The following is a 24,356-nucleotide window of genomic DNA, read 5'->3' on the forward strand; positions in this document are numbered from 1 at the left end:
ATCATGATCACCTAATGTTTGATGTGCTGTTCATGTATCAAATAATCATGATCACCTAATGTTTGATGTGCTGTTCACGTATCAGGTCACAAATAATCATGATCACCTAATGTTTGATGTGCTGTTCATGTATCAAATAATCATGATCACCTAATGTTTGATGTGCTGTTCATGTATCAAATAATCATGATCACCTAATGTTTGATGTGCTGTTCATGTATCAAATAATCATGATCGATCACCTAATGTTTGATGTGCTGTTCATGTATCAAATAATCATGATCACCTAATGTTTGATGTGCTGTTCACGTATCAGGTCACAAATAATCATGATCACCTAATGTTTGATGTGCTGTTCATGTATCAAATAATCATGATCACCTAATGTTTGATGTGCTGTTCATGTATCAGGTCACAAATGACAGACTTTGAACTCATGCCAATTCCTGATGATTCATGAGATGAGGAATGAAGTAATACATACATCATGAATTCATGTACCCTTACCGTAAAGTGCCGTACCGTACAACATGTAAACAAAAAAACACATAAGCATGGAGTCATAAGATAATTTTATTTGGGGGGGGGGGGGGTGTAATGAGTCAGCCCTGTAAAGTGGGGGTGTGAGTGTGATGTGACAGTGATTGTATGTGTGTGTAAACTGTGTAACAGATAAAAGATGCTGTGAGTCTCTCATATCATATGCCACAAATTGCTTCTTAAAACATTACCGTATACATTTAGCTAGGTACTGAATCTCACATAGCCTGGTGTCTTCCTCAAAAAATGCACATTTATATATGTGTGTGTGTGTGTGATGTTTAAAGGTGTTGAAGGTAGTCTTTGTTCAGAGTTGTGGAACGTGTGTAACTTTTCAGTTCCATTGGGATACCTGCAAGAGCTCATCACCACATGGAGACCCACTACTGGGGGGAGAACCACACAGAGAAATGCAACGGTCAAATAGTGTCCTGGTGAACAATAACGCAAACAAACAGTAGCATATGAACACAATGAATCAGTGCAAACTTCAGTGAAGTTTGTTAAAGTGAATCTGTGCAACATGTATCCATTCACTCATTCACCCACTCAATCAGTAGTACAGGTAAATGTGCAGGCGCAGGCCAAGGGGAATCCAAAAACCAATGACCAAAGTTTTCTCCTTCAGTGATTTTTTTTTTTTTTTTTATTGACGTTCAAACGTTTCAACCATCCCAGGTTTTCCTAAGGTTCTCTTGCTCTGTAAAAGTGGAAAGAAAACACTCACAAAAGGAGAAAGCTGAACTGTGTGAAGCCTTATGAAATGAACCTTGTCCCGATTCATCTATGGCCCGCTGCACATTGAGCTATTTGGGGCTGAAAAAAAAAAATAATGCTACCTTCACAAAGCAAGTTCCAGTGCTTTTGTTTCTTATATTGTTTTCTCGTGGTGGCCTGGATTGGGCTTACTGGGAAATTAAACATTTGTGTTTGTACATTAGTGTGTCTACTTAGTAGTGTGTGGTGGGACTGGCTTTATCGAAATGATCACATGGCAGTCCCGAGACATGAAGGATTCTCCCATTCCCTTCCCAGTTCCCTTGCAGTCTATCGTTGGCATTGTATCTGGAGAGCCTGACTAGGAAGACATCTCTTACCAAATTATAGTCTATAATGGCAACTTAAAATATAATGTCCAGCACTGTTAGTGTTTCAGTAATCGCAGTATTATCAACTGTAATTAGCGCACCACACAGCACCTTGATCTGACCATGTCCAGTAAAGCATAATTACAGCTTTACAGCTGCCTTTTAGTGTCTTCAAGGGTTAGACACACACACACACAAGCGCGCACACACACACACAAGCACACACACACACACACACACACACACCGGCGCGCACACACACACACACGCACACACACGCGCACACACACACACAAAAAACACACACAAAAAACACACACAAAGAAGCTTTAAACCGTGTGAGCTACCTCAAAATCCAAACCAAACCTCAATTAACCTCAATCTTTAATCCTCAAGTATTTAAAAGTTTGCGATCTTTCTCACCGAATATCCTCAACAAGCTCCCAATGTGTTGAGGCTGCAATGGACAAGTTGGTTCTGGCATACTGTACCATGATACCCCTTCTCACCCTCGTGCCTTTGCCCCAGCTACCCCCCTGTTACCCCCCCAACCGTCTCAGAGGCGGCTGCGGTCCAGTCTCTTCTTGGCAGGGTTGGGGTACTGCGGGTTCTCGATGACGCCCTGCCCGAACTTGAGCTCGAGGAAGGCGCGGTGGTTGTTGGGCGCGTAGGCGGTGACGCCGGCGAAGGGCATGGGCACCAGCGGCTGCAGGAAGTGCTCGGGGAACTCCACGTCCTGCTTGTGCTCCGTCCACGTGTCTTTGGTCATGACGCCGTTGCGCGCGTAGAACGGCCACAGGTCCACGTGCAGGTGGTTGACCTCGCTGTACTGGACGCGGTAGAAGTCGCCCTCCACCGCCCGCTCCCACACGTAGCCTTTGGCGTCCACCAGCGAGCCCGAGTCCAGCCCTCGCAGCTGCTCGCAGTTGGGCACGTCCTCCAGGTAGATGCCCAGGTCCACGTCGTAGTCCCAGGGGATGATGTCCTGGTGGCGGGCCGCCCCGAGAAGGCTGCCCCCTTCTAGCCAGTAGCGCACGCCGGCGCCTTCCAGCACGCCGATGACGTACTTGGTGGTCTCGCGGAGCGCGCGCAGGCAGCAGGGGGGCGTCCAGCGCTCCAGGTACAGGTAGTCGGGCGTGTCGTCGCGCACCGTGCCGAAGCAGCGCGGCGTCTCCTTGCTGCAGCCGAACCACTGCTCGCGGCCGTCGGCGTGCAGCAGCCGCTTGAGGCCGAAGCCGCGCGCGAGTGCCGTCGTGGCCTCCTTCCGCCGCGTCTCGGCCTTCCACTGGCCGTGCGCCGAGCCGAAGAGCGGCCGTCGGCCGGCGGCGAAGCACGGCGCCTCCAGGAGCTTGACGCGCCATCCGCGCAGCGCCGTCTGCACGAACAGCGAGGTCAGCAGCGGCCGGCCGAGCGGCGTGGACAGGTTGAAGAGGTCCTCGGCGCGCAGCAGGACCACGGCGTCGCCGGAGAGAGCCGTGCACACGCTGCCACTGCTGCCCGAGGCGGCCGGAGAGTACGTGGCCGTCCACTCGCGCATGCTGACGCGCAGGTGCAGGCACTGGACGGCCGAGCGCGACAGCACGGGGGCCGCCACCAGACGCACCGTACCCCCACCCTCACCCTCCAGCTCACGGATCAGGTGCTCCACCTAAGAGGAGGAGAGGAGGAGGAGAAGAGGAGGAGAAGAGAAGAGGAGGAGAAGAGGAGGAGTAGAGGAGGAGTAGAGGATGAGGAGATGAGGAGAAGAAGAGGAGGAGAGGATGAGGAGATGAGGAGAAGAGGAGGAGAAGAGGAGGAGAAGAGAAGAGGAGAAGAGGAGTAGAGGATGAGGAGATGAGGAGAAGAGGAGGAGAAGAGAAGAGGAGGAGAAGAGGAGGAGCAGAGGAGGAGAAGAGGAGGAGAAGAGGAGTAGAGGATGAGGAGATGAGGAGAAGAGGAGGAGAAGAAGAGGAGAGGAGGAAAAGAGGAGGAGGAGGAGAAGAGGAGGAGAAGAGGAGTAGAGGATGAGGAGATGAGGAGAAGAGGAGGAGAGGAGGAGGAGAAGGGGAGAAGAGGAGGAGAGGAGGAGAGGAGCAGGAGGAGGAGGGGAGGAGGAGGAGGATATAAGAGAGGAGATAACAGCATAAATGAGAAGGACGGGGTTATCATGTTAGTAACACTGGGCACTACACTGGACACCATGAAAGCCCAGTAGGCAATGGGAGCCCAGAGGAGTAGTGTGTGTGTGTGCATGCGTGTGTGTGTGTGTGTGTGTATGTGTGTGTGTGTGTGTGCGTGTGCGTGTGCATGCACGTGCATCTGTGTGCATATGTGCGTGTGTGTGCATGCGTGTATGTGTGTGTGTGTGTATACAGTATGTGTGTGTGTGTGTGTATGTGTGTGTGCATATGTGCGTGTGTGCATGTATATGTGTGTGCATATGTGTGTGTGTTTGTGCATATGTGCATGTGTGTACAGTATGTGTGTCTGTGCGTGTATACAGTATGTGTGTGTGCGTGTGTATGTGTGTGTGCATATGTGCGTGTTTTTGTGCATATGCGTGCGTGTGTGTGTGTATATGCGTGTGTGTGCGTGTGTGCATGTATATGTGTGTGCATATGTGCGTGTGTTTGTGCATATGTGCATGTGTGTGTGTGTATATGCGTGTGTGTGCGTGTGTGCATGTATATGTGTGTGCATATGTGCGTGTGTTTGTGCATATGTGCATGTGTGTGTGTATACAGTATGTGTGTCTGTGCGTGTATACAGTATGTGTGTGTGCGTGCGTGCGTATATACAGTATGTGTGTGTGCGTGCGTATATACAGTGTGTGTGTGTGTGTGTGTGTGTGTGTGTGCGTGCGTGTGAATATACAATATGTGTGTGTGTGTGTGTGTGTGTGTGCGTGCGTGTATACAGTATGTGTGTGTGTGTGTGTGCGTGTGTGTATACAGTATGTGTGTGTGTGTGTGTGCGTGTGTGTATACAGTATGTGTGTGTGTGTGTGTGTGTGTGTGTGTGTGTGTGTGTGTGTGTGTGTGTGTGTGTGTGCGCGTGTATACAGTATGTGTGTGTGTGTGTGTGTGTGTGTGAGTGTGTGTATACAGTATGTGTGTGTGTATACTGTGTGAGTGTGTGTGTGCGTGTATACAGTATGTGTGTGTGTATACTGTGTGTGTGTGTGTGTGTGTGAGCGTGTATACAGTATGTGTGTGTGTGTGTGTGCGTGTGCGTGTATACAGTATGTGTGTGTGTGTGTGTGTGTGTGTGTGTGTGTGTGTGTGTGTGTGTATGTGTGTGTGTGTGTGTGTGTGTGTGTGTGACCCCACCTGTCTCCCGTGCTCCAGCTCCACCCCGTCCGGCACCAGCAGCACGAACTCCGTCTGCACGTGGAACTCTGGCCGGTTGGCCTGAGGGGGCAGCTCAGGGCTGGGGGCCAGGACCAGGAGCCTGGCGGCTCCTCCCGCGGGCAGCGCCAGGGGCGGGTAGGGCGGCGTGTCCGCAACCGCCAGGAAGGGCAGGTCTGGCCGCTGGCGCAAAAACGAGCGCGCCACCTCGCCCACGTAGTTCTCAAAGTCCTCGAACTCCCGCACCAGCACCGTCACACGCGGGCTGCCCCCGCCTCCGCTGCGCCCGCTCAGGTCCGACTTCGCCCCAGCCACCCCTGCCAGGTTGGCACCACCACCACCACCACCGCCACCTCCCAGCCCCACTGCTGCCAGTCCCACCCCAGCCCCGAGACCTCCGGCGCCGGACAGGCCAGTCTTCTTGGAGCCCTTGCTCTGCTCCCGGCGGCGCTCCATCATCTGCTGCTGGGCGCGCGACACGTAGTAGAGGATGAGCAGGTTGATCACGATGGCGCCCGCCAACAGGGCCTGGCAGAAGCTCACCCGCATGGCCACAAGGCGAGGTGAGGCTAGGCCAGGCTAGGCTAGGCACACACCTGGAGTCCCAGACCACAGAACCAAAGGGTACTGATGGGATTCTGTGGGTCAAAGTGCATCCAACGCCAACTCCAAATCCATCACTTACTGTACACTAACAAACACTAATCTTTTCTAAGTTATTTTGTGTCGTGGTGGTGCAGTGGTGAAAGGCTGTCTTATCAAGGCTCCTCATACTCTTGTAACACAATCCCTGATGCCATTCTGCCTGATTGTGTCTTGGGGTTACAGTAGCATTGGTGGCACGGTCAGTGACCTGTACCTTTCATACAGACCTCTCTTCACCTGTTTAAAATGGCCGCCGTCTCCAGCATGATCAGTGAAGAGCAGCTTTCAAGAGAGCGGACAGACGAGGGCTGGCCTGCATGCTGACCCTGTGCCTGGTGTCAGACCGGCTTCTCTCATCAAGGGGAAGGTTCCGGAGCAGGCAGACGTCCGTGTGTGTCTGAGAATCTCGTCACTGTAGAGTGTCACACCTGTCTGGTACCATAGCAGCACACCTGGAACACACCATACACACACACTCCATATTAAGACTGTTACTGCTGAGGATTGTAGTCTACACACTAAATCTACAGTGTTCAAACATCAGATACAGAGGACATAAGAGACTTTGACTTTGCATGTTGTATGTACAATCTCTGTAAATAGCGTTTACATTCTTCAAAAGTTGGAATGTCATTCTGTATGATGACGACACAATGTTGCACAAATGTTGTTTATGAATTTCTCCAACTGTGTCTGTGGTTGGACTTTTTCAGTTTAACAAGATGACCCAGAAAACACTGCAGCAGGGGACGTTTCTCAACTGATTCAAGGAGTCAATTAGTCCAGTCAGAATGCTCCACATTCAAGCACAACTCTGCCATTCTGGCTTAAGTGGGACAGCCCTTGTTCAACAGCAGTTAACTCTGGCTCTGCCCCCAGGTATGGCTTTTGAAAACGTCTGTTGCAGTTTACTCGTGTGTGGTTAACATGCAGTGCAGCTTGAATCAGCATCTCATTTTAGCTCCCATGCGTTCAGTCGTGAATTTACTTTGTATCATTCCTCCTCATGCAGCAAACATAGGGGCTTGATAAATAAAGGGGTGGTCAGTGCGACCCGTTAGGAGGGCAGGTGAAATAACGGCTAGCAACACTGCGGCCAGTGCCTACCTGCTATTCCTTTGAGATGAGAGCTGTAGTCTATGAGCAATGGGCATAGCTGCTGCTGCTGCTACAGGCGTTCGTTGTGGCTTTATAAAACATTAGCAGATGTTCTGTCGATCAATAAAACGATCTTGTGCTGCATTGTTGATGGCATTTTAGAGCAATCCGGGCAGTTACGCTAGGCTACTGCATGCGACGATTAAGATTACTGTCAATATTGCCTCGTGTAATCCTTTTGTTTTCTACAATATGTCATTCAAATAAAAACGGATGAAGGGGAACGTGTGACGGCAGCTTTTCTTTTCCTTCGCCCTCTTCTCTGGTCAGTCAGTCAGTCAGACAGCATACAGTATCGCCGTTTGTTTCTCCTAGACGAGTACACACGCAGGAAGCTGGAGTGAGATCACAATGTGGCAGGAAGCTTCCACCCATAGTACAGCAGCAGTAGGTTGAGGACTGGAAGCGCTCACTATTTGGCACAGTTTCTCTGTGAGCGCTGGTGTAGCTCTACGTTAGTGAGAAAGTAAGGAGAGAGAGGGAGAGAGAGCAAGAAAGCAGTGTGTGTGTGAGTGGAAAGGGACAGGGTAACCTATTATTATCATTCTCGCTGCGTTTTTCCACCTCCAGTGCTGGCGGCGGCTCGAACGCTAAAATGGAGGCGGAAAGATCCGGCGGAGTAGCGGGTGGAACGAACCAGAACTCCGCGGGCAGCGGCGTGGGGCGCAATCCGAACGGGCCGAAAGCCGTGCTCGGACCAGCAGCAGCGGCCGGGGCGATGGCAGGAGCCTTGCCGCCTCGGGAAGCGCAGGACGGAGAAGCAGGCCTATCACTTCCTGGGATCTTGCATTTCATTCAGTACGAATGGGGACGTTTCCAGGCCGAAAAATGTCGCTGGGAAGCCGAGAGGGACGAACTCCGGGTAAGCGCTTCCAATTCCTGCGGTTGGGCTGAGCCCTTCAAAGAAATTGAGTAGTGACGCTGGCGTCTTATGTAGCTTCTGTTCGAATAGTGGAATAATGGATATTGCGATGCTTTTGGGAACATTCGCTTCGTGGTTCGAGAGATTGAGTTTAAACAACTGTTTTGATAATAGCGTGTCTTTTGTTACAAGTTGGCCCTGATCAAACATTTGGAAGGGGTAAGACACGAGTAGTCTCTCGCTGTAATCACTCACCAGTAGCCGTGTAGCAATCACAGATTAGGAAGATATAGTAGTACTTTTTATTCTTAATCCGACAAATCCAATGTTTTGTCAGCCATTACATTCTGTTCATCCATTGAAACTTATCAGACAGCGTCCGCTTTTAACCAATCTATTGTAATTCAATTCCAGTGTAGGCTATAGCTGCTACTGAAAGTGACGGTTCTGTTCCCTTTTGTTGGTTATCGATTGTCTAAAATCTAAAATAGAGCAGCATCCGATTTTTTCTGTTGTCGTGAAACTGCGCCCTTGCCATATTTTCCATCCGTCTAGGTTTTTGATGGTCAGACACAATGTATTGTCAAGCAAGCCCGCTATATGTAAACATACATAAAATGGGTGTAGCAGCGATTCTGTGTAACACACAAAGCCAAGTAAATTGGCGTACATATTTGATAAGCGGGCTACAAAGCTATAACCGACGCTGCTATAAATATCTATGTATATATATATATATATATATATTTAATTTCTCTGGTTGGTGGGAGATTACTGTACGTCACGTGACCACAACCACCACTACTACTGGGATACGGTAAGATGCGTTTGTAGCCTAAATCCTCAAGCTACACGAACGAAAAAGACCAGTGACGTAATGCAGTCTCTTAAGGTTTATAAGTGTGATTTGTTTTTATTTTTCCCTACTGCTCTAGGGAACGCGCACACGCTCACAAATACACACACATACTCACACACACACACACACACACACACACACACACACACACACACACACACACACATCTCAAAAGAGCCAGAAAAATTTCCCTTGTAAAACATGTCCCATTTTATATATAGTCCTGTAAAAAATAGATGGCCCAGTAGCCACCATGTGACATTTTCCTCCCTCTACCCTGAGTATAGGGTACCAGTCATTAGACCTGTCCTAGTGTGTCGCCTGTTAATTGCACTGTATAGTAACAATAATAATAATGACGATGATAACATATAGAAGACATACAAATTATGTGTTTCACGTTGGAGACCCTAAATATAACCCACACCAGCTTTTGGAAATAGAGAGGCAAGTCCATTTTGGCTTTGGATCCGAGTCCCATTTATCGCCCTTGAACTTCCATGTTCTGCCGGCCCACTTAGCCATATTGGCCCGTCAGTGGAGCGTAGAGCGGGGGCCTGTGAGAGAAACGAACAATTAGGGTGGCCTGCTGGAGGTGGCAGCAGCCGGAGGGGGTTACGTAAGAGGAGATGCCAGCGAGCTTTGCCCAGTGGAGCCCCCCCCCCCCCCCCCCCCCCCACTGCCCACAGAGCAGCAGGAGGAGGAGAGCCATGTTGGCATCCCGGGCCTCAGTGCCAGGTTCTGGGTGCCAGTGGGAATGTGTGGCGGAGCGGTGGCCTCAAGGGCCTGACTGGCCTGCTAGAGCTTCAGCGTTCGTTCGCTTGTGTCGTTGGTTCGTTGGCTCACTTGCTGAGGGTGCTGGCTGTGTGTGTGTGTGTGTGTGTGTGTGTGTGTGTGTGTGTGTGTGTGTGGCATGCATGGTTGAGGAGGAGTCACACACGTGCTCTCGCTTGCTCTAACACATGCACATGTGCTCTGCCACTTACACGCACGCTTACACACAGACACACACACACACAAACACGCACACACACACTTGTTTGGAGCTGCATGGCTCCAAAAGGCTAATAATAGAATGTTGAAAGATGACTGTCATCCTGAAGTGGTTGTATTTTATGTGTGTGTGTGTGTTGTAGAGGAACACCTGTCCTTACAGGGTCCCTGTTGGTCGCCAGCAGAGACCATCCGATCCTCCTCTTCCTCTTCATCAATGTTCTTCCTCCCCCTAAGCTCCTGCCAGCTTTTTCTGCCTTTTCACATTCTATTCTTTTCTCATTCTCTCTCTATGTCTCTCTCTCTTCTTCCATTTGTTTACTCTCTATCCTTCCATCCGAAACTTGTCTTCTCCTCCCTTCTGTTCTTCTCCCCCTCTCCGTTTGGCATTGTCTTCCCATCTTGCCCCCCCCCCCCCACGTCTCACGCGAGGGCTTGCCTTCTGCTTCCCACACAATTCTTCTCCTCCGTCGTCTTGACGCTTGTCAGTTGTTCTCCTCTCCCTTGCCCTCTTGTCTTCTTTTATCTCTGTCATCTTCTCTTCTCTTCTCTTCTCTTCTCTTCTCTTCTCTTCTCTTCTCTTCTCTTCTCTTCTCTTCTCTCCTCTGCTTCTTCTCTCCATCTGTTTGCTGCTCTCGTGTTTTTTCTTCTTTTCCCCCCTTCCCCCTCTCCGCTGTTCTTTCCCCTCTCCTCCTCTCCTGTCTTCTTCCCCCTCTCCTCCTCTCCTCTCTTCTCTCCCATTTTACATCTCTCGTTAGCATCACCTGCGTGAGGGGAAGAAGGCAGGAAAGGAAATCACGACTCGGCTCTCTTTTTTTTTTCCTTCTCGTTCTCTACACGAGAGACCGAAGAGTCTGTTCTGTTCTCTCTCTTCTGAAAATAGTTCTCCATTTTAAGTTCACCTCCTGTTCCCCTCACAGCAGACAGACAGGCTATGGCAGAGAAGGTGAAGTATTCACATTTAGGCCGGGCCTTTTAAAGGCCCCTGACCCTAAGTATGGCTGATGGAACAGGTGGGATTGCTGTTGCTGTGAAGGAGTAGGAGCTTGGACTACATTTCCCATGAGGCTACTCTGTTGGTCATTTGTGACTAATTGCTTTGAGCTAATTGGGACCTGCAGCCATTGAAGCATGTGTTGACTATGTAGGCTACTCATGCAAATTCACATTAGTGTAAAGGATCGTATTCATTTCCTGTTGCTTAAGCTCTACTTGCATATGTGGAAGTGTAGGCCTATGACAAACACACACACACACACACTCACACTCACACTCACACTCACACTCACACTCACACTCACACACACGCACCAAGCATAATAACTCCAAATAAACACATTCTGACAATGTGTAAGATCATACACATACACACACACACACACACACACACACACACGACACACACACACACGACACACACACACACACACACACACACACACACACACACACACACACACACACACACACACACACACACACACACACACACACACACACACACACACACACACACACACACACACACACACACACACACACACATGGTACAGTCCACGCACTCACATGTAACTTCCTCATTCTCTGCCAGGAGTTCTGTTAAACCTTGAATAGTATAACCTGGGCTCTTATTTGCTTTCGATATGGGCTAGCTTCTACGTGCTCAGAAATTATGGGAAATACTAGTATCAAACTGATCATTTAAAACAGCATAAATATGTGCCTACTTGTATAAAAATTAGGCTCTCCAATAGTGTGACCACTTTCTTTCGCCTCTTTACCATTCTATCTGATTTGACCGTAGCCCCCATCTAATTGGGACTCGGATTATTAGTCAAGGTTTTACGGTATTCTATGTTCTATTGTTCCATCCTGTATCATTCCACACCGTGTCCTCTCTGCGGATGCTTTCTGCATGGACAGACAGCGTGTTACTGTGTGTTCACTGTGTGCTGAGTGTGTTTTACTAATTCACGGCTTGGGATAAATGCAGAGACCAAATTTTCCTCACGGGATCAAAAGAGTATACATACTTATACTTACTTAAACAGGTCTGTGGAGTTTGTTAAAGCAGTGTACGCTGTTGTTAATGATGTTGGTCTTTCAAGAGAAGGTGTTTTTTCCTCTTTCTTCTTTGTGCTGGACTGTCCAGGCTGTTTTGTCTTTTGTTACTAGCAGCAGGGTAGAGCCTGTTGGTTTCCCTCTCGATCTCTCCCATTCTGTGTCCAGTTGCTGCTGTACAGTGTCCACACTCACACCTGTCTACACTACCCACCGGAGACCTGCCACCACGCGTGGGGTGGACAGGGGCCAGGTGGGGGACTCCCACCACATTTATTTATTTTATTTATTTGTTTATTTATTATGACAATGCTCATTAATTAACAGACAAGCTGTAAATAAGCCGGAGTTAGCTTGTGAGTGCTAATTTCCATCCGTTGTCCCTAGCCAGTTCTTACATCAGTGGCCCCGTCCACTAATAGCTGGTGTGGGGCCTGCTATGCCCAGCATAGGTCTCTCCAAGGTGGGGAAAGCACACAGAAGCACACTAGCAAACAATTTAGAGGACGGGAAGTTGCTGTTGTAAAAGCCTACACACACACACACCAGAGAGAGAGAGAGAGAGAGAGAGAGAGAGAGCCAGAGATGGAGAGAGATAGAAAGAAAGAATGCCTTAAAGGCAGAGAAAGAGAGAGGGAGAGACAAGAATGAAGGGAGAGTGAGAGAGATGGAGTGAATGGCTGAGAGGGAGATAGAGGAGGATGGTGAATAAAGATACAGTGTTCAAGTAGTGGCATGGGAGAAAGAGGAGAGGAAAAGATGGATAGAGAGGTAGTGAGAGAAAGGTAGTGAGAGGTAGAGAGAGAGAGAGGAAGAGAGAGAGGTAGAGTGCAAAGATCTTAGAGCGGAGTGGTCTAGAATCTTTGGATTGAGAGAGGGAGACATTCAGATAGAGCACAGCGTAGGCTATCTGTCCCAGACACGCCTGATCTACTTGTTGAAGTGTGTGTGTGCGTGTGTGCGTTTGTGCGTGTGTGCGTGTGTGCGTGCGTGCGTGGTGGTATGGAGGAAGACAGGCCAGCTGCCCTTGACCCTGTTCTCAAACTCAGGAAGGCCAGGAAAGGAGGGGCTTGTGGGTAAAAGCGGGTCCACTCGCTCTTGTTGACGGTGGCCGCTTGGCCGAGCCCACCACATGATTGACCAATGAGAGAGCCCACTTGGGGCTGGGACCCGGGATTTTCCAGAACCACAGCCGTCTGTGTTGTGTCTGTCTGCACGCACAATGAGTAGTGCAGTTGTTTTGAACCTTAATGGGCCTGTCACTTTATTACATTTGAAATATGCAAATATTCTCAAACATCTACAAACCTAAGCACACATCTAAAACAGTCGTCTCCTCCAGCGTATTGGCCACACTGTGATTATGGCCACATTGTTTTGATGCCTCTCTTTGTTGTCCTTAAAGTTCACTGACCAGCAGGAAATTGCCTTTTGTGCTCAGAACGGACAACTGACGTCATGCTTTAGTGTTGGAACTCCCGTTAGTCACTGCAGGCATTTACAGACCGGCACAGTTGATGTTTGTAAGGGTCTAACAAAAGATCAACTGGATGTTGATTGTTTTAGCCCATGAAGAAGGGAAAGAAGATACGTGCCTAGAAAAAGTTTGTGTGTCTATTTCTGGCAAGATTGTCAGATAAAGTATTTGGTTGTGAGTGCTGCAGTATAAAGTGAAAGTTGTCCAGCCGTCTGTGTCCCTCAGCCATGTTATGGACTCACTGTCTGTGTCCCTCAGACATGTTATGGACTGTCTGTGTCCCTCAGCCATGTTATGGACTGTCTGTGTCCCTCAGCCATGTTATGGACTCACTGTCTGTGTCCCTCAGACATGTTATGGACTGTCTGTGTCCCTCAGCCATGTTATGGACTGTCTGTGTCCCTCAGCCATGTTATGAACTGTCTGTGTCCCTCAGCCATGTTATGGACTGTCTGTGTCCCTCAGACATGTTATGGACTTGCTTTTCCTCTGTGTAGGATCTGTGTGTGTCTGTGTCTGTTTCTGTCTCTCTCTCTGTTTTTGTTCTTTCTTTTTTCTCTCTCTCTCTCTCTCTCTCTCTCTCTCTCTCTCCCCCAGAGTCATGCATGACAGGTTTGCACTGGCCTCACACTGGATCCCTGCCCTGATTGCAGTCATGAGAGAGAGAGAGAGAGAGAGAGAGAGAGAGGTAGAGAGAGAGAGGTAGAGAGAGAGAGAGGTAGAGAGAGAGAGAGAGAGAGAGGTAGAGAGAGAGAGGTAGAGAGAGAGGTAGAGAGAGGGAGAGAGAGGTAGAGAGAGAGAGGTAGAGAGAGAGAGGTAGAGAGAGGGAGATAGAGGTAGAGAGAGGGAGAGATGTGGGTGATGCCCAGTGGAGGAGAGGAGAGAGGGGGGGAACGCTGAACAAATCAACAACTCGTGAACATGTTTTGCTTTTCCACAGAAGAACGAGAAGGAGAAAGGAGAGCACAAGACAGAGGGAATGCACCTCCTCTCCGAGGTGGAGGTGAAAAGAGAAGAACAGAGCAGAGGCAGGAGAGGAAAGAGGAGCAGAGAGGAGGAGTGAGAGGAAAGAATGATGTTAAAGACAGGAGGGAGAGAGAAAAAGGAGAGGAGAGGAAGAAGAGGAGATGAGTAGAAGGAGAGGTCAGGAAGAGGGGAAGAGAAGAGAGGAAGAGAACAGAGGAGAAGAAGGACCCTTGTGGCCTCTCCTAGTACATAGGAGAAGAGGAGGAAGAGAGGAGGAGAGGTGTCTACTGCCACCTGACCATGGCTCTGATGTGGCTCTGATGTGGCTCTGATGTGGCTCTGTGCTGGCTCTGTGCTGGCTCTGTGCTGGCTCTGTGCTGGCTCTGTGCTGGCTCTGTGCTGGCTCTGATGTGGCTCTGTGCTGGCTCTCTTCTGGCCCTGATGTGGCTCTGTGCTGGCTCTGTGCTGGCTCTGATGTGGCTCTGTGCTGGCTCTGTGCTGGCTCTGTGCTGGCTCTGTGCTGGCTCTGTGCTGGCTCTGATGTGGCTCTGTGCTGGCTCTGTGCTGGCTCTGTGCTGGCTCTGATGTGGCTCTGTGCTGGCTCTGATGTGGCTCTGTGCTGGCTCTCTTCTGGCCCTGATGTGGCTCTGTGCTGGCTCTGTGCTGGCTCTGATGTGGCTCTGTGCTGGCTCTGATGTGGCTCTGTGCTGGCTCTGTGCTGGCTCTGATGTGGCTCTGATGTGGCTCTGTGCTGGCTCTGATGTGGCTCTGTGCTGGCTCTGATGTGGCTCTGTGCTGGCTCTGATGTGGCTCTGTGCTGGCTCTCTTCTGGCCCTGATGTGGCTCTGTGCTGGCTCTGATGTGGCTCTGTGCTGACTCTCTTCTGGCCCTGATGTGGCTCTGTGCTGGCTCTGATGTGGCTCTGTGCTGGCTCTCTTCTGGCCCTGATGTGGCTCAGTGCTGGCTCTGATGTGGCTCTGTGCTGGCTCTGATGTGGCTCTGTGCTGGCTCTGATGTGGCTCTGTGCTGGCTCTGATGTGGCTCTGTTCTGGCCCTGAGGTGGCCCTAATGTGGCCCTGATGTGCATGGGTGGAATCTGCTGCAGTGTGGGGCTGTGTTGTGGAGAGGTATGCTAGGCAGAAGTGCTGGTGTGCAGAGGCAGGATGTGTCCAGACCTGCCCTCAAGCCAGCATCTGGCCCTGGCGTGGCTTAGATGAGGCCCGCATCCGTCTGGGGGGAAAAGGAAAGGAGCTGGTCTGGACGTGTCCTGTGCTCCGTCAGACACTCACAGCTCGCCACACCTCTTACACACACACACACACACACACACACACATACATATGCGTACACACACGCACACAAACATATACACAGCTCGCCACACCTCTTACACACACACACACACACACACACACACACACACACACAACCACACCTAGAGCACATTCCATTTGGCTTGGGCCTCCCTCCCTCTCACTGAAGACAGACACAGCTGCTATCAGAGTGACAGTGACCTGCAGATCAGACAGCCCATGTTTTGAGTCGAGTTTTGTTTTGAACCTAGCCGCTACCTATAAAACCATACCCTAGAAATAAGCTAAACCTGCTCAGACGCCTGGATCTAGCTCCATGATCCTATAGCCCTATGACAATGACAGTGCAGAGGCCTGTTCGGAGCGCCGCCCCCTCTCATCCCTTTGCCATGTGGGTGAGGGGGCAGGAGTGTTTCATGTGTTGTTGAGGTGGTGCTGCTGAGAGCTGTAGGAGGGCAGTAGACGGGTGCTCTGTGCTGCGGCACTGTGTGTGTGATTGTGTGTGTGATTGTGTGTGTGAGTGTGTGTGTGTGTGTGTGTGAGTGTGTGTGTGTGCTCTCCAGCCTGACCAGAGGTGAAAATAAGAGTTGGGGAAACAACAAGGTGTCTTTGTCCTTTCTTACTCTTTTCTCTTTTTCTCCTCTCTTTGTTTGGATCATTCTTTTTTTCTCTTTTTCATACACACACACTTCTTTTTTGCTGTGTAGGCTGTTTGTGTCTGTTGGTAGTGGGGGTTAATCTGCCTTTTGGCATTGTTTTTTGCCAATCCATTATAGAACGCAAAGCAGCAAAATTCTGACGTGCGCACACACACACATACACACACATACACAAACACACACGCACACAAGGTAGTTTATTTCTCCCTCTATGACAAAAATTGACTCTGCTTGGAGTCACTGAACTGGGAATGTAGAGAAAAAGAGTGTGATGGCACGAAAAAGAGAAAGAGAGAGAAAGAGATGGCTAGATCGAGAGAGAGAGAGAGAGAGGGATAGAGAGAGAGAGATGAAACTGCCTCTAAACAACCACTGTCTTTCAGCATGCTGGTTTGAAGTTTCTGTGCCAAAATTGGCTTCATGTGATTTGAGTTTTTTTTTTTATTCCTCCAACATTCGTCCACTAGGGGGCGCTGTAGTTCCCAGTGGGTGTTTGTCCCTCTCGATGTGGTGAAAATCTCCTCGTGGTTCCTCCCTCCCGAAGGTTTCTCAGGCCGCCCTCCCGCTGTGTTTTGGTCTCTCGGACTTTAAATAATCTCTGGTCTCTGTGTGCGTCTGTGTGCTCTTTACTTAGACTTCGACTGCGCCGGCTCCTCTTTATTTTGGTCCTCAAAGCAAACACTGCGGTGGGCATGATCACAAAAGACCTTTCAACATCTCCCAGTCAACAAAGCTCACTGAGCGCCACTGAGCTTTGGTGGGGTGCGGTGCAGAACAGTGGTGTGTGTCTGTGGGAAACTGACAACACATACTCATATATACACAATACACACACACACACACACGTGTGCCTGCTCTGTTCCAACTTGTCACACACACCAACGCAAGGATTGGATTCCATTGAACTTCATTTAGTGTATTTCCTTGTCAGGTACTGTTAAAATGTGCATTTTATGAACACTGTGGTAAATTGAGTAATGTTTTGTGTGTGTGTGTGTGTGTGTGTGTAGGCACAGGTGGCCTTTCTGCAGGGTGAGAGGAAGGGGCAGGAGAACATGAAGCAGGATCTGGTGAGGAGGATCAAGATGCTGGAGTACGCCCTCAAACAAGAGAGGTGAGACACACACAAACACAAACAAACAAGTACACAAGTAGGCTCACTTTTTGTGTAATGAGATTAGTATTAAATGCCACTAAGTGAGATGATGATGATGATGATGGTTGAAATGATTGAAATGTGAGGTGAAGAAGAGAGGAAGGAGGATGATTATGATGAGGATGAGGATGATGATGATGAGGATGATGATGATGATGATGGTGTTGATGATGATGTTGTTGAGAATGATGATGATGGTGTTGAGGAGGATGATGATGGTGTTGAGAAGGATGATGATGGTGTTGGGGATGATGGTGATTGTGATGGTGTTGGGGATGGTGATGGTGGTAATGATGATCAGGGTTGGGTCAGATTACTTTGAAATGTAATCCATTACTGACTACAAATTACATGTAACATAATCTGATTACTTTAGGATTACTTTTAGATTACTTCAATAAATATGCCCCTTAAGTAAAAGACACCACCACTGTATTGATGAAAGAATTCTCATTCTATTTTTCTGTTTATCATTTCATTACATCTAAGAAATCTCTTTGCTCTGAGTAAAGCATTCCTGTGTGAATTAACTGATCTTTTCCTCCAAAAATCTTGGCCCTTGTTACCATTTTGTTACCATTTACTTTGAGGTCACCAGGTCCCATTGTCTGAAAAACACCCAAAACTAATACATTTCTATAGCTATTCTCCACTTTGGGGGTGGTATTTTGGTGGTTGAAATTTCCCTCATCCCAAAATTGATCACTTAGTCATCATGGATGTGATCATGGATCACTATTCTCCAAACATGCACAACTCAGCTTAACCTTTATAAGGGCACACCTGGACAATGAATTTAGCTTTCGCTGGATTTTTTTGACTCAGGGACATGGCCTGAGATTGAATGACACCATGCCCATTTCAATTGTGGGGGTGAGAAAATTATTCCTTTGGGATGTTTTTCAACCAGGGGGACCGAAGTAAACGGTGACACTAAAACAAGAGGCTACATTAAGATTAGGAGGAAAAGATCAGGCAGTGTGCTGAGAGACCTGCCCCAATAGTAAATAAGTTAGTAAGTAAGTATAGATACTCTTTTAATCCCGTGAGGGAAATTTGGTCTTCCAATCCGCGAATTAGTGAAGCACACAGTGAACACACAGTGAGGTGAAGCACACACCAACCCGGAGCAGTGAGCTGTCTGCTACAACGGCGCTCGGGGATCAATGAGGGGTTAGGTGCCTTACTCAAGGGCACTTCAGCCGTGGATGTGGGCATGGGAGAGCAGTGCTCAACTACTTCCCCCGCCCACATTTTTTCTACTGGTCGGGGATCGAACCAGCAAGCCCGAAGCTTGTCGAATTAAAAGATAACTAGGCTATCATTAAAAAGTTGCATTGCTTGCATGATAAAATGTAATCAGGTAATCCCCAACAATGTAACTGTAATCTGATTACACAATTTTTTATTGTAATCTGGGCTGATTATAGTTACTTGATTTTTGTAATCTGATTACGTAATCCAGATTGGGCATAAAAAAAAAAAATCTTGGGTTCCGGTTTCCGACCGACCCTGTCAATTTATGTGCGACCCAAATTTATTTTATGAGCTTGGGGAAGAAATAACACTAAATATATTAAATAAATCCACAAATAAAAGGCGAACTATAATTACATTAATTACCCCTTGCGTTATGTATAGGGATGACCGTATTCTCTCTTTTACAAAGTAGCCTATGCACAGCTGTTCACGAAGACGATTGTTTTCGTCACTTACCAAGGCACTCGCAATTTTGTCCAAACACCGCAACTTTTTCGCAAATTTGACCAATCATCGTAGTTTCACCGTGAAATTTCACCTACCACAACAGTCCCTCGCGCAGAATATTGAGCCAGATGGCACACTTACTTCTGCACCTTTTGCATATGACACCAAAGACTGCCCTAACGTGTTCGTTCCTCTACAGTTTTGATGACAATAAATAGAAGGCTAACGTTAATGATCTGCTTACTTGCATCTCTCAACCTGGTGTCGCTAACCTACCTAGGCTATGAAAGTAAGTTAATTAAGGCCTACTTGGTTTACTGATTTTTGAGTAGGCTATGCAACCCATTGGCAAACGTTTACCTGGATATGTCCTTTTAGCTTATGTCATGTTTGCTAGCTTGTGGGCTTAGTTTGAGTAGTGCTACCAAAATCATAGAAATTAATAAAATTGCAAGACATTTACCTCTTCTATGATCCAATAATGATTTCATTCGAGTTGTTTTTTTTTAACATTTATTTTAACAAATGACATAGAAGACATTCCCAATTGCATCCACATATCGTAATGCGCTATGCAAAAAGTGATTTACACTCGTAGCCGAACACAGTGAGATGCAAGCCTTCCAATCCACTCAGAAATGTACTTAGGCTACTCTCACGTCCTTAAAGGGGCAGGCAGTCAATTAGACGTACACCACCAATGTAATGACATTAAACAGAAGTGTAGTCAAATAGTTTAAATCAATATGAAATTACTAGATACTTACTTGGCTATTAGTAATTATGCAGGCCACAGACTATGAATTGTTAAAAAGATATGAACTTAATATGAATTACAAAATATATGAATGTATTGAAACATATGACATGATGCCATCTCTTTAGGTGACTGTCTTTTTTGGACAGTTCTACTATAATGCTTTGTGAATGACCTCAGTCAAAGCATTTTCACAAATAAAGTAGGCCTACTTTGATTTTCTGTAATCCTTACTGTTTACCTTTGATTATCCTTTTTAATAAGCATCAAGATTATCAGTGTGATTTTGGTCTTACTAACCTTAATTGCCCTAAATGTAAACTATTTTTGCAATTTTCACTTCCTCCCGCAATTTCTCCACAAGAAACAGCTAAAATCACCGCAACTTCCATCCAGGCATTTTAGGTCGCAACAGTCTCAAAAAACCTCGCGAAATCCTGGTGGGATTGATTTTCTACCTATCCCTTACTGCCACTGGAAAAAAAAAATATATATTCCCTACCGACCCATGGCCTCAACTGACAACCAACAGGAACCAAACCTTTTTTTTTTTTTATGCCCTACATGTAATCCGTTACTACCCAATCCTGGTGATGATAATTGTTGTGTGTCTACTTTTGATTGGCAGGACCAAGCACCAGAAGCTGAAGACTGGCAGTGACCAGAGCCCAGGGGAGAAGAAACCAGAGACAGAGGCAGAGCCAGGTACACACTCACGCGCACACACATACACGCGCACACACGCGCACACACTCACTCTCACACACATACACACACACACACACACTCACTCTCACACACACACACACACACACACGCACACACACGCGCACACACTCACTCTCTCACACACACACACACGCACACACACGCGCACACACTCACTCTCACACACACACACACGCACACACACGCGCACACACTCACTCTCACACACACTCACTCTCTCACACACACACACACGCACACACACGCGCACACACTCACTCTCTCACACACACACACGCACACACACGCGCACACACTCACTCGCACACACACCCACACAGAGGCACACGCACAGGCACACACGCACGCACACACACTTTATCTCTCACACAGACACACACACACACACACACACACTCTAACTCTCACACAGGCACACACACACAAACAGGCACACACACACACACACACACACACACACACAGAGAAAGAAACATACCTATACATACCCACTTTGTTGTGGTCTTGATAGATCACAGTGATGCAATATACAGATTCCGTTGTGTGTACGGTCCAGTAGAGAGCAGTATGAGCGTGTTAACCCTGGCTGGTGATTGCATTATGTAGCCTAGTGTGGAGTCATTGATAACTACTGAAAGTTTCACGCCATTACATCACCTCCTTGTTTGATTGGGCCCTTCAGTACCCAATGGGCCGGCAGAGTCAGACTCGGAGCCAGCCAATCAGATGTCGTGGAAGGAGGGACGTCAGCTATTGCGCAAGTGAGTGTCTGTGTTTCCCTTCCCCATATCGCCTCCTGCTGGTCCAGGCCTGACGCTGCGTTATATGTGGTACCCATTGGAGTTTACAGACATTTTAGTAGTCATTAAGTCACTAAACCAAAGACATTGTCCACATCCTGTGTGTGTGTGTGTGTGTGTGTGTGTGTGTGTGTGTGTGTGTGTGTGTGTGTGTGTGTGTGTGTGTGTGTGTGTGTGTGTGTGTGTGTGTGTGTGTGTGTGTGTGTGTGTGTGTGTGTGTGTGTGTGTGTGTGTGTGTGTATGTGTCTGTATGTATGCTTGTGTGTGTGTGTGTGTGTGTGTCTGTCTGTATGTATGCTTGTCCGTATGCCTGTGTGTGTGTGTATGCTTGTGTGTGTGTGTCTGTCTGTATGTATGCTTGTGTGTGTGTGTGTCTGTCTGTATGTATGCTTGTCCGTATGCCTATGTGTGTGTGTGTGCAGGTACCTGGAGGAGGTGGGCTACTCAGACACCATCTTGGACATGCGCTCCAAGCGCGTGCGCTCGCTGCTGGGCCGCAGCAGTCCCGAGGCCAACGGGCCGCCCCCGTCCGAACCCTCCCCAGAATCCGAAACACACGCAGCCTCCGAGTCCCTGCTGGTCAGGCAGATCGAGGAGCAGATCAAGAGGTCGGTCAGACATACACACACACACACACACACACACACACACACACACAATAATTAATGCCACACAGACACATAGTATCTTATATACAGTAGTCAGCATGTGATTGTGTGTGTGTGTGTGTGCAGGAATGATGGTAAGGAGAGGCTTGGGACTCTGTGCTGGATAAGTGTGTATTAATGTGTGTGTGTGTGTGTGTGTGTGTGTGTGTGTGTGTGTGTGTGTGTGTGTGTGTGTGTGTGTGTGTGTGTGTGTGTGTGTGTGTGTGTGTGTGTGTAGGAACGCTGGTAAGGAGAGCTCGAAGGAGAGGGTGGGGGGCTCTGTGCTGGATAAGATCCCCTTCCTGCACGGCTGTGAGGATGATGATGAGGATGACAGCGACGAGGAAGATGACTTCCAGGGCATGGCCACTGACTGCATCGATGGGCCCCGCAAGAACAAGAAGACACGGAAGGTGAGGCACACAGTGACACACACTCACACACACACACAGACGTTACTTTATTTATGTACATTTTGAGTACATTTTAATTAAACTTTTATTTAAATTACATTTATTTTTGTGATTTACATATTATTGACATTGTGTGTTTTTGTGATTGACATATTATTGACATTGTGTGTGTGTGCTCCCAGATGGGTGCGGAGCCCCTGACCCCAGACCTGGATCCTGAGGATGAGGATGATGAAGATGACTCCGAGGATGCGCTGAGTGAGTTTGACTTCCTGGGCTCCGGAGAGGAGGGCGAGGGCGCCGGAGAGGCCCGCATCTCTGGGGACGGACGAGAGCTAGGTAAGCACACACACACACACACACACACACACATGAACACACACACACACACACACACACACATAGATGAACACACACACACACACATGAACACACACACATTCAAATACAAATACACATGAACACACACACACACATGAACACACACACACACAAATTCAAATACACATGCACACAAAACAGTCTTTTATCTATAAAACTATGAAACTATATTTATCTATCAAACTTTCACTCACATACAAACAAACCCTTAAAAGAAAGAGCTGCACCACACCTGACTGTTGTGTTGTAGTGTGTGTTTGTGTGTGTTGTTAGCTGTGTGTTGTTGTTGTAGTTAGCTGTAAATAATCATTTTTCTGTTTGTGCATCTCCCTCTGCATGTTTGTGTGTTTATGTGGGTGTGTTTGTGTTGTGTTTATATTTCTTTAATTCAGATGTGTCTTTATGTTTATGTTTACATGAGTTTGCATGAATATTAATGTTTTTCTATTGTTGTTTTGTTTGTTTGTGTGTGTGTGTGTTTTTATGTGCGTGAATGTGTGTCTGCTTGTGTGTGTGTGTGTGTGTTTGTGTGTGTGTGGGTGGGTGTGTGCTTCTGCGTGTGCGTGTGTGTGTGTGTGCGTGTGTGTGTGTGTGCGTGCGTGCGTGTGTCTGTATGTGTGTCTGCGTGTGTGTGTGTGTGTGTGTGTGTGTGTATCTCTGCATGTGTTTGTGTAGAGAATCGCAGGAACAAGATGCAGGGTATGATGTCGGATTTTCCCTCCAAGCCCTCCCCACCCCCCTCTATCCCTGGCCAGCCTCGACCTGAAGGTACCCTCTTCTCTTCTCCCCTCCTCCTCTCGTCTCCTCTTTTCTCCTTCTCCTCATCTTCTCTTTTCCTCTCGTCTCCTCCTCTTCTCTTCTCTTCTTCTCTCATCCTCCTCTCATTTCCTCTCTTTTATTCCTCTCTTCTCTTTTCCCTCTCCTCTCCTCTCCTGTCCTCTCCTCCTCTCTTCCACCCCTAGATTGCCTCGATTGTGCTGTATATTTCCCCATGTTGCCTGTATATGCACAACCTCTTGTCACCCTCATGCAGAGTTCAATACAGTTATTATGTGTTTAATACTCATTATTGCTGTAAGACTTTATTACATGGCCACACCTAGACCCAAATGACTTCATAATGGCCATGCATTTGGCTTTCAGTGGTTTGAGTTATTCCCCTTATTTACTCTCCATGTCATTTATAGTAATCAGAAGGTGTCCTATAGCAGACATAAGAGTGTGAGCATCTGCGCTGGTGCTGGTGTTAATGCTGAGTTCTTCCTCCGACGCTGCAGGGGGCGCTCTGGGCTTCTCGTCTGACGTCTTCATCTTGGATGCTGTTGGCGGGGGAGACATGAACCTGGGCGAGCTGGCTGACCTCACCGTTGCCAACGACAATGACCTCACCATCGACGTAGGTTCCCCCCCCCCCCCCATTCCAAAATGCACTTCTGTTCAGAGCAAATATCACAGCTCTCTGCAGCATCTGGTGAAAACACCGTTGGTCATGTTATAACAGTACTCAGATTGGAGATTCTTTGTAATTGTGGCCTAAAATTAAACACCGGTATGAAGGAAGATTGTAATTTGCACTAATGCGGTTAGCTAATCGCAAAGGCTGCAATTAATCATGCAGCTTGCAACTCTGCCCATATGGTTAGTCACCTCTATGATTTTTATATTTACGTCATCCTCCTTGTGTGACAGTGAAGCTCACCTAACAACAAGTGGTCCAACTTAAAGCAAAATTTGGAATATTGAACTAAAGCTTGACTTTCAAAAATGATATCGCAAATCAAATCGTAAACAAATCTGTCAGGGGGGGGGGGGTCGCAAT

General features: G+C 47.9%; 2 protein-coding genes across 4 annotated transcripts in view; one reads left to right on the plus strand and one right to left on the minus strand.

Annotated features, from left to right (window-relative positions):
- Positions 1-591: 591 nt before the first annotated feature.
- fkrp (fukutin related protein) lies at positions 592-7,077 on the minus strand. Of its 3 annotated transcripts, none has more exons than XR_012986576.1 (4): positions 6,707-7,077; positions 4,937-6,051; positions 2,052-3,276; positions 592-1,240 (listed from the first exon to the last, which is right to left on the minus strand). XR_012986576.1 is itself a non-coding variant. In XM_076282808.1 (3 exons), the coding sequence occupies exons 2-3, from the start codon at positions 5,501-5,503 to the stop codon at positions 2,185-2,187; spliced, it is 1,659 nt and encodes a 552-aa protein (XP_076138923.1). In that variant the 5' UTR covers positions 5,504-6,051; positions 6,707-7,077; the 3' UTR covers positions 592-2,184. The 3 variants fall into 3 exon arrangements, 1 of the variants encoding a protein (XP_076138923.1); XR_012986577.1 differs by having other exon boundaries at positions 592-926; positions 1,086-3,276; XM_076282808.1 differs by having other exon boundaries at positions 592-3,276.
- An 82-nt stretch (positions 7,078-7,159) lies between these two features.
- The window catches only part of strn4 (striatin, calmodulin binding protein 4), a 25,151-nt gene continuing 7,954 nt past the window's right edge, over positions 7,160-24,356 (plus strand). The window contains exons 1-9 of the mRNA XM_076282809.1: positions 7,160-7,619; positions 16,958-17,061; positions 20,196-20,272; positions 20,979-21,057; positions 21,519-21,704; positions 21,982-22,156; positions 22,339-22,495; positions 23,213-23,305; positions 23,815-23,933. Of these exons, the coding sequence (XP_076138924.1) occupies positions 7,353-7,619; positions 16,958-17,061; positions 20,196-20,272; positions 20,979-21,057; positions 21,519-21,704; positions 21,982-22,156; positions 22,339-22,495; positions 23,213-23,305; positions 23,815-23,933 (1,257 nt within the window). The 5' untranslated portion in view covers positions 7,160-7,352. The remainder of the gene's footprint in view (positions 7,620-16,957; positions 17,062-20,195; positions 20,273-20,978; positions 21,058-21,518; positions 21,705-21,981; positions 22,157-22,338; positions 22,496-23,212; positions 23,306-23,814; positions 23,934-24,356) is intronic.

The sequence above is a fragment of the Alosa pseudoharengus genome, unplaced genomic scaffold (genome assembly GCF_046254945.1).
Source record: "Alosa pseudoharengus isolate Yale_2024_CS ecotype anadromous, Long Island Sound unplaced genomic scaffold, YU_APseudo_1.1 YU_APseudo_1.1_scf_13, whole genome shotgun sequence".
Lineage (NCBI taxonomy): Eukaryota > Metazoa > Chordata > Actinopteri > Clupeiformes > Clupeidae > Alosa > Alosa pseudoharengus.

Excerpts from the sequence above, each read along its gene's own strand:
- fkrp (XM_076282808.1), bottom strand. The coding sequence starts at position 5,503 with ATGCGGGTGAGCTTCTGCCAGGCCCTGTTGGCGGGCGCCATCGTGATC. Across the intron at positions 3,277-4,936 it reads AGCTGGAGCACGGGAGACAG|GTGGAGCACCTGATCCGTGA; the intron begins GTGGGGTCACAC and ends TCCTCCTCTTAG.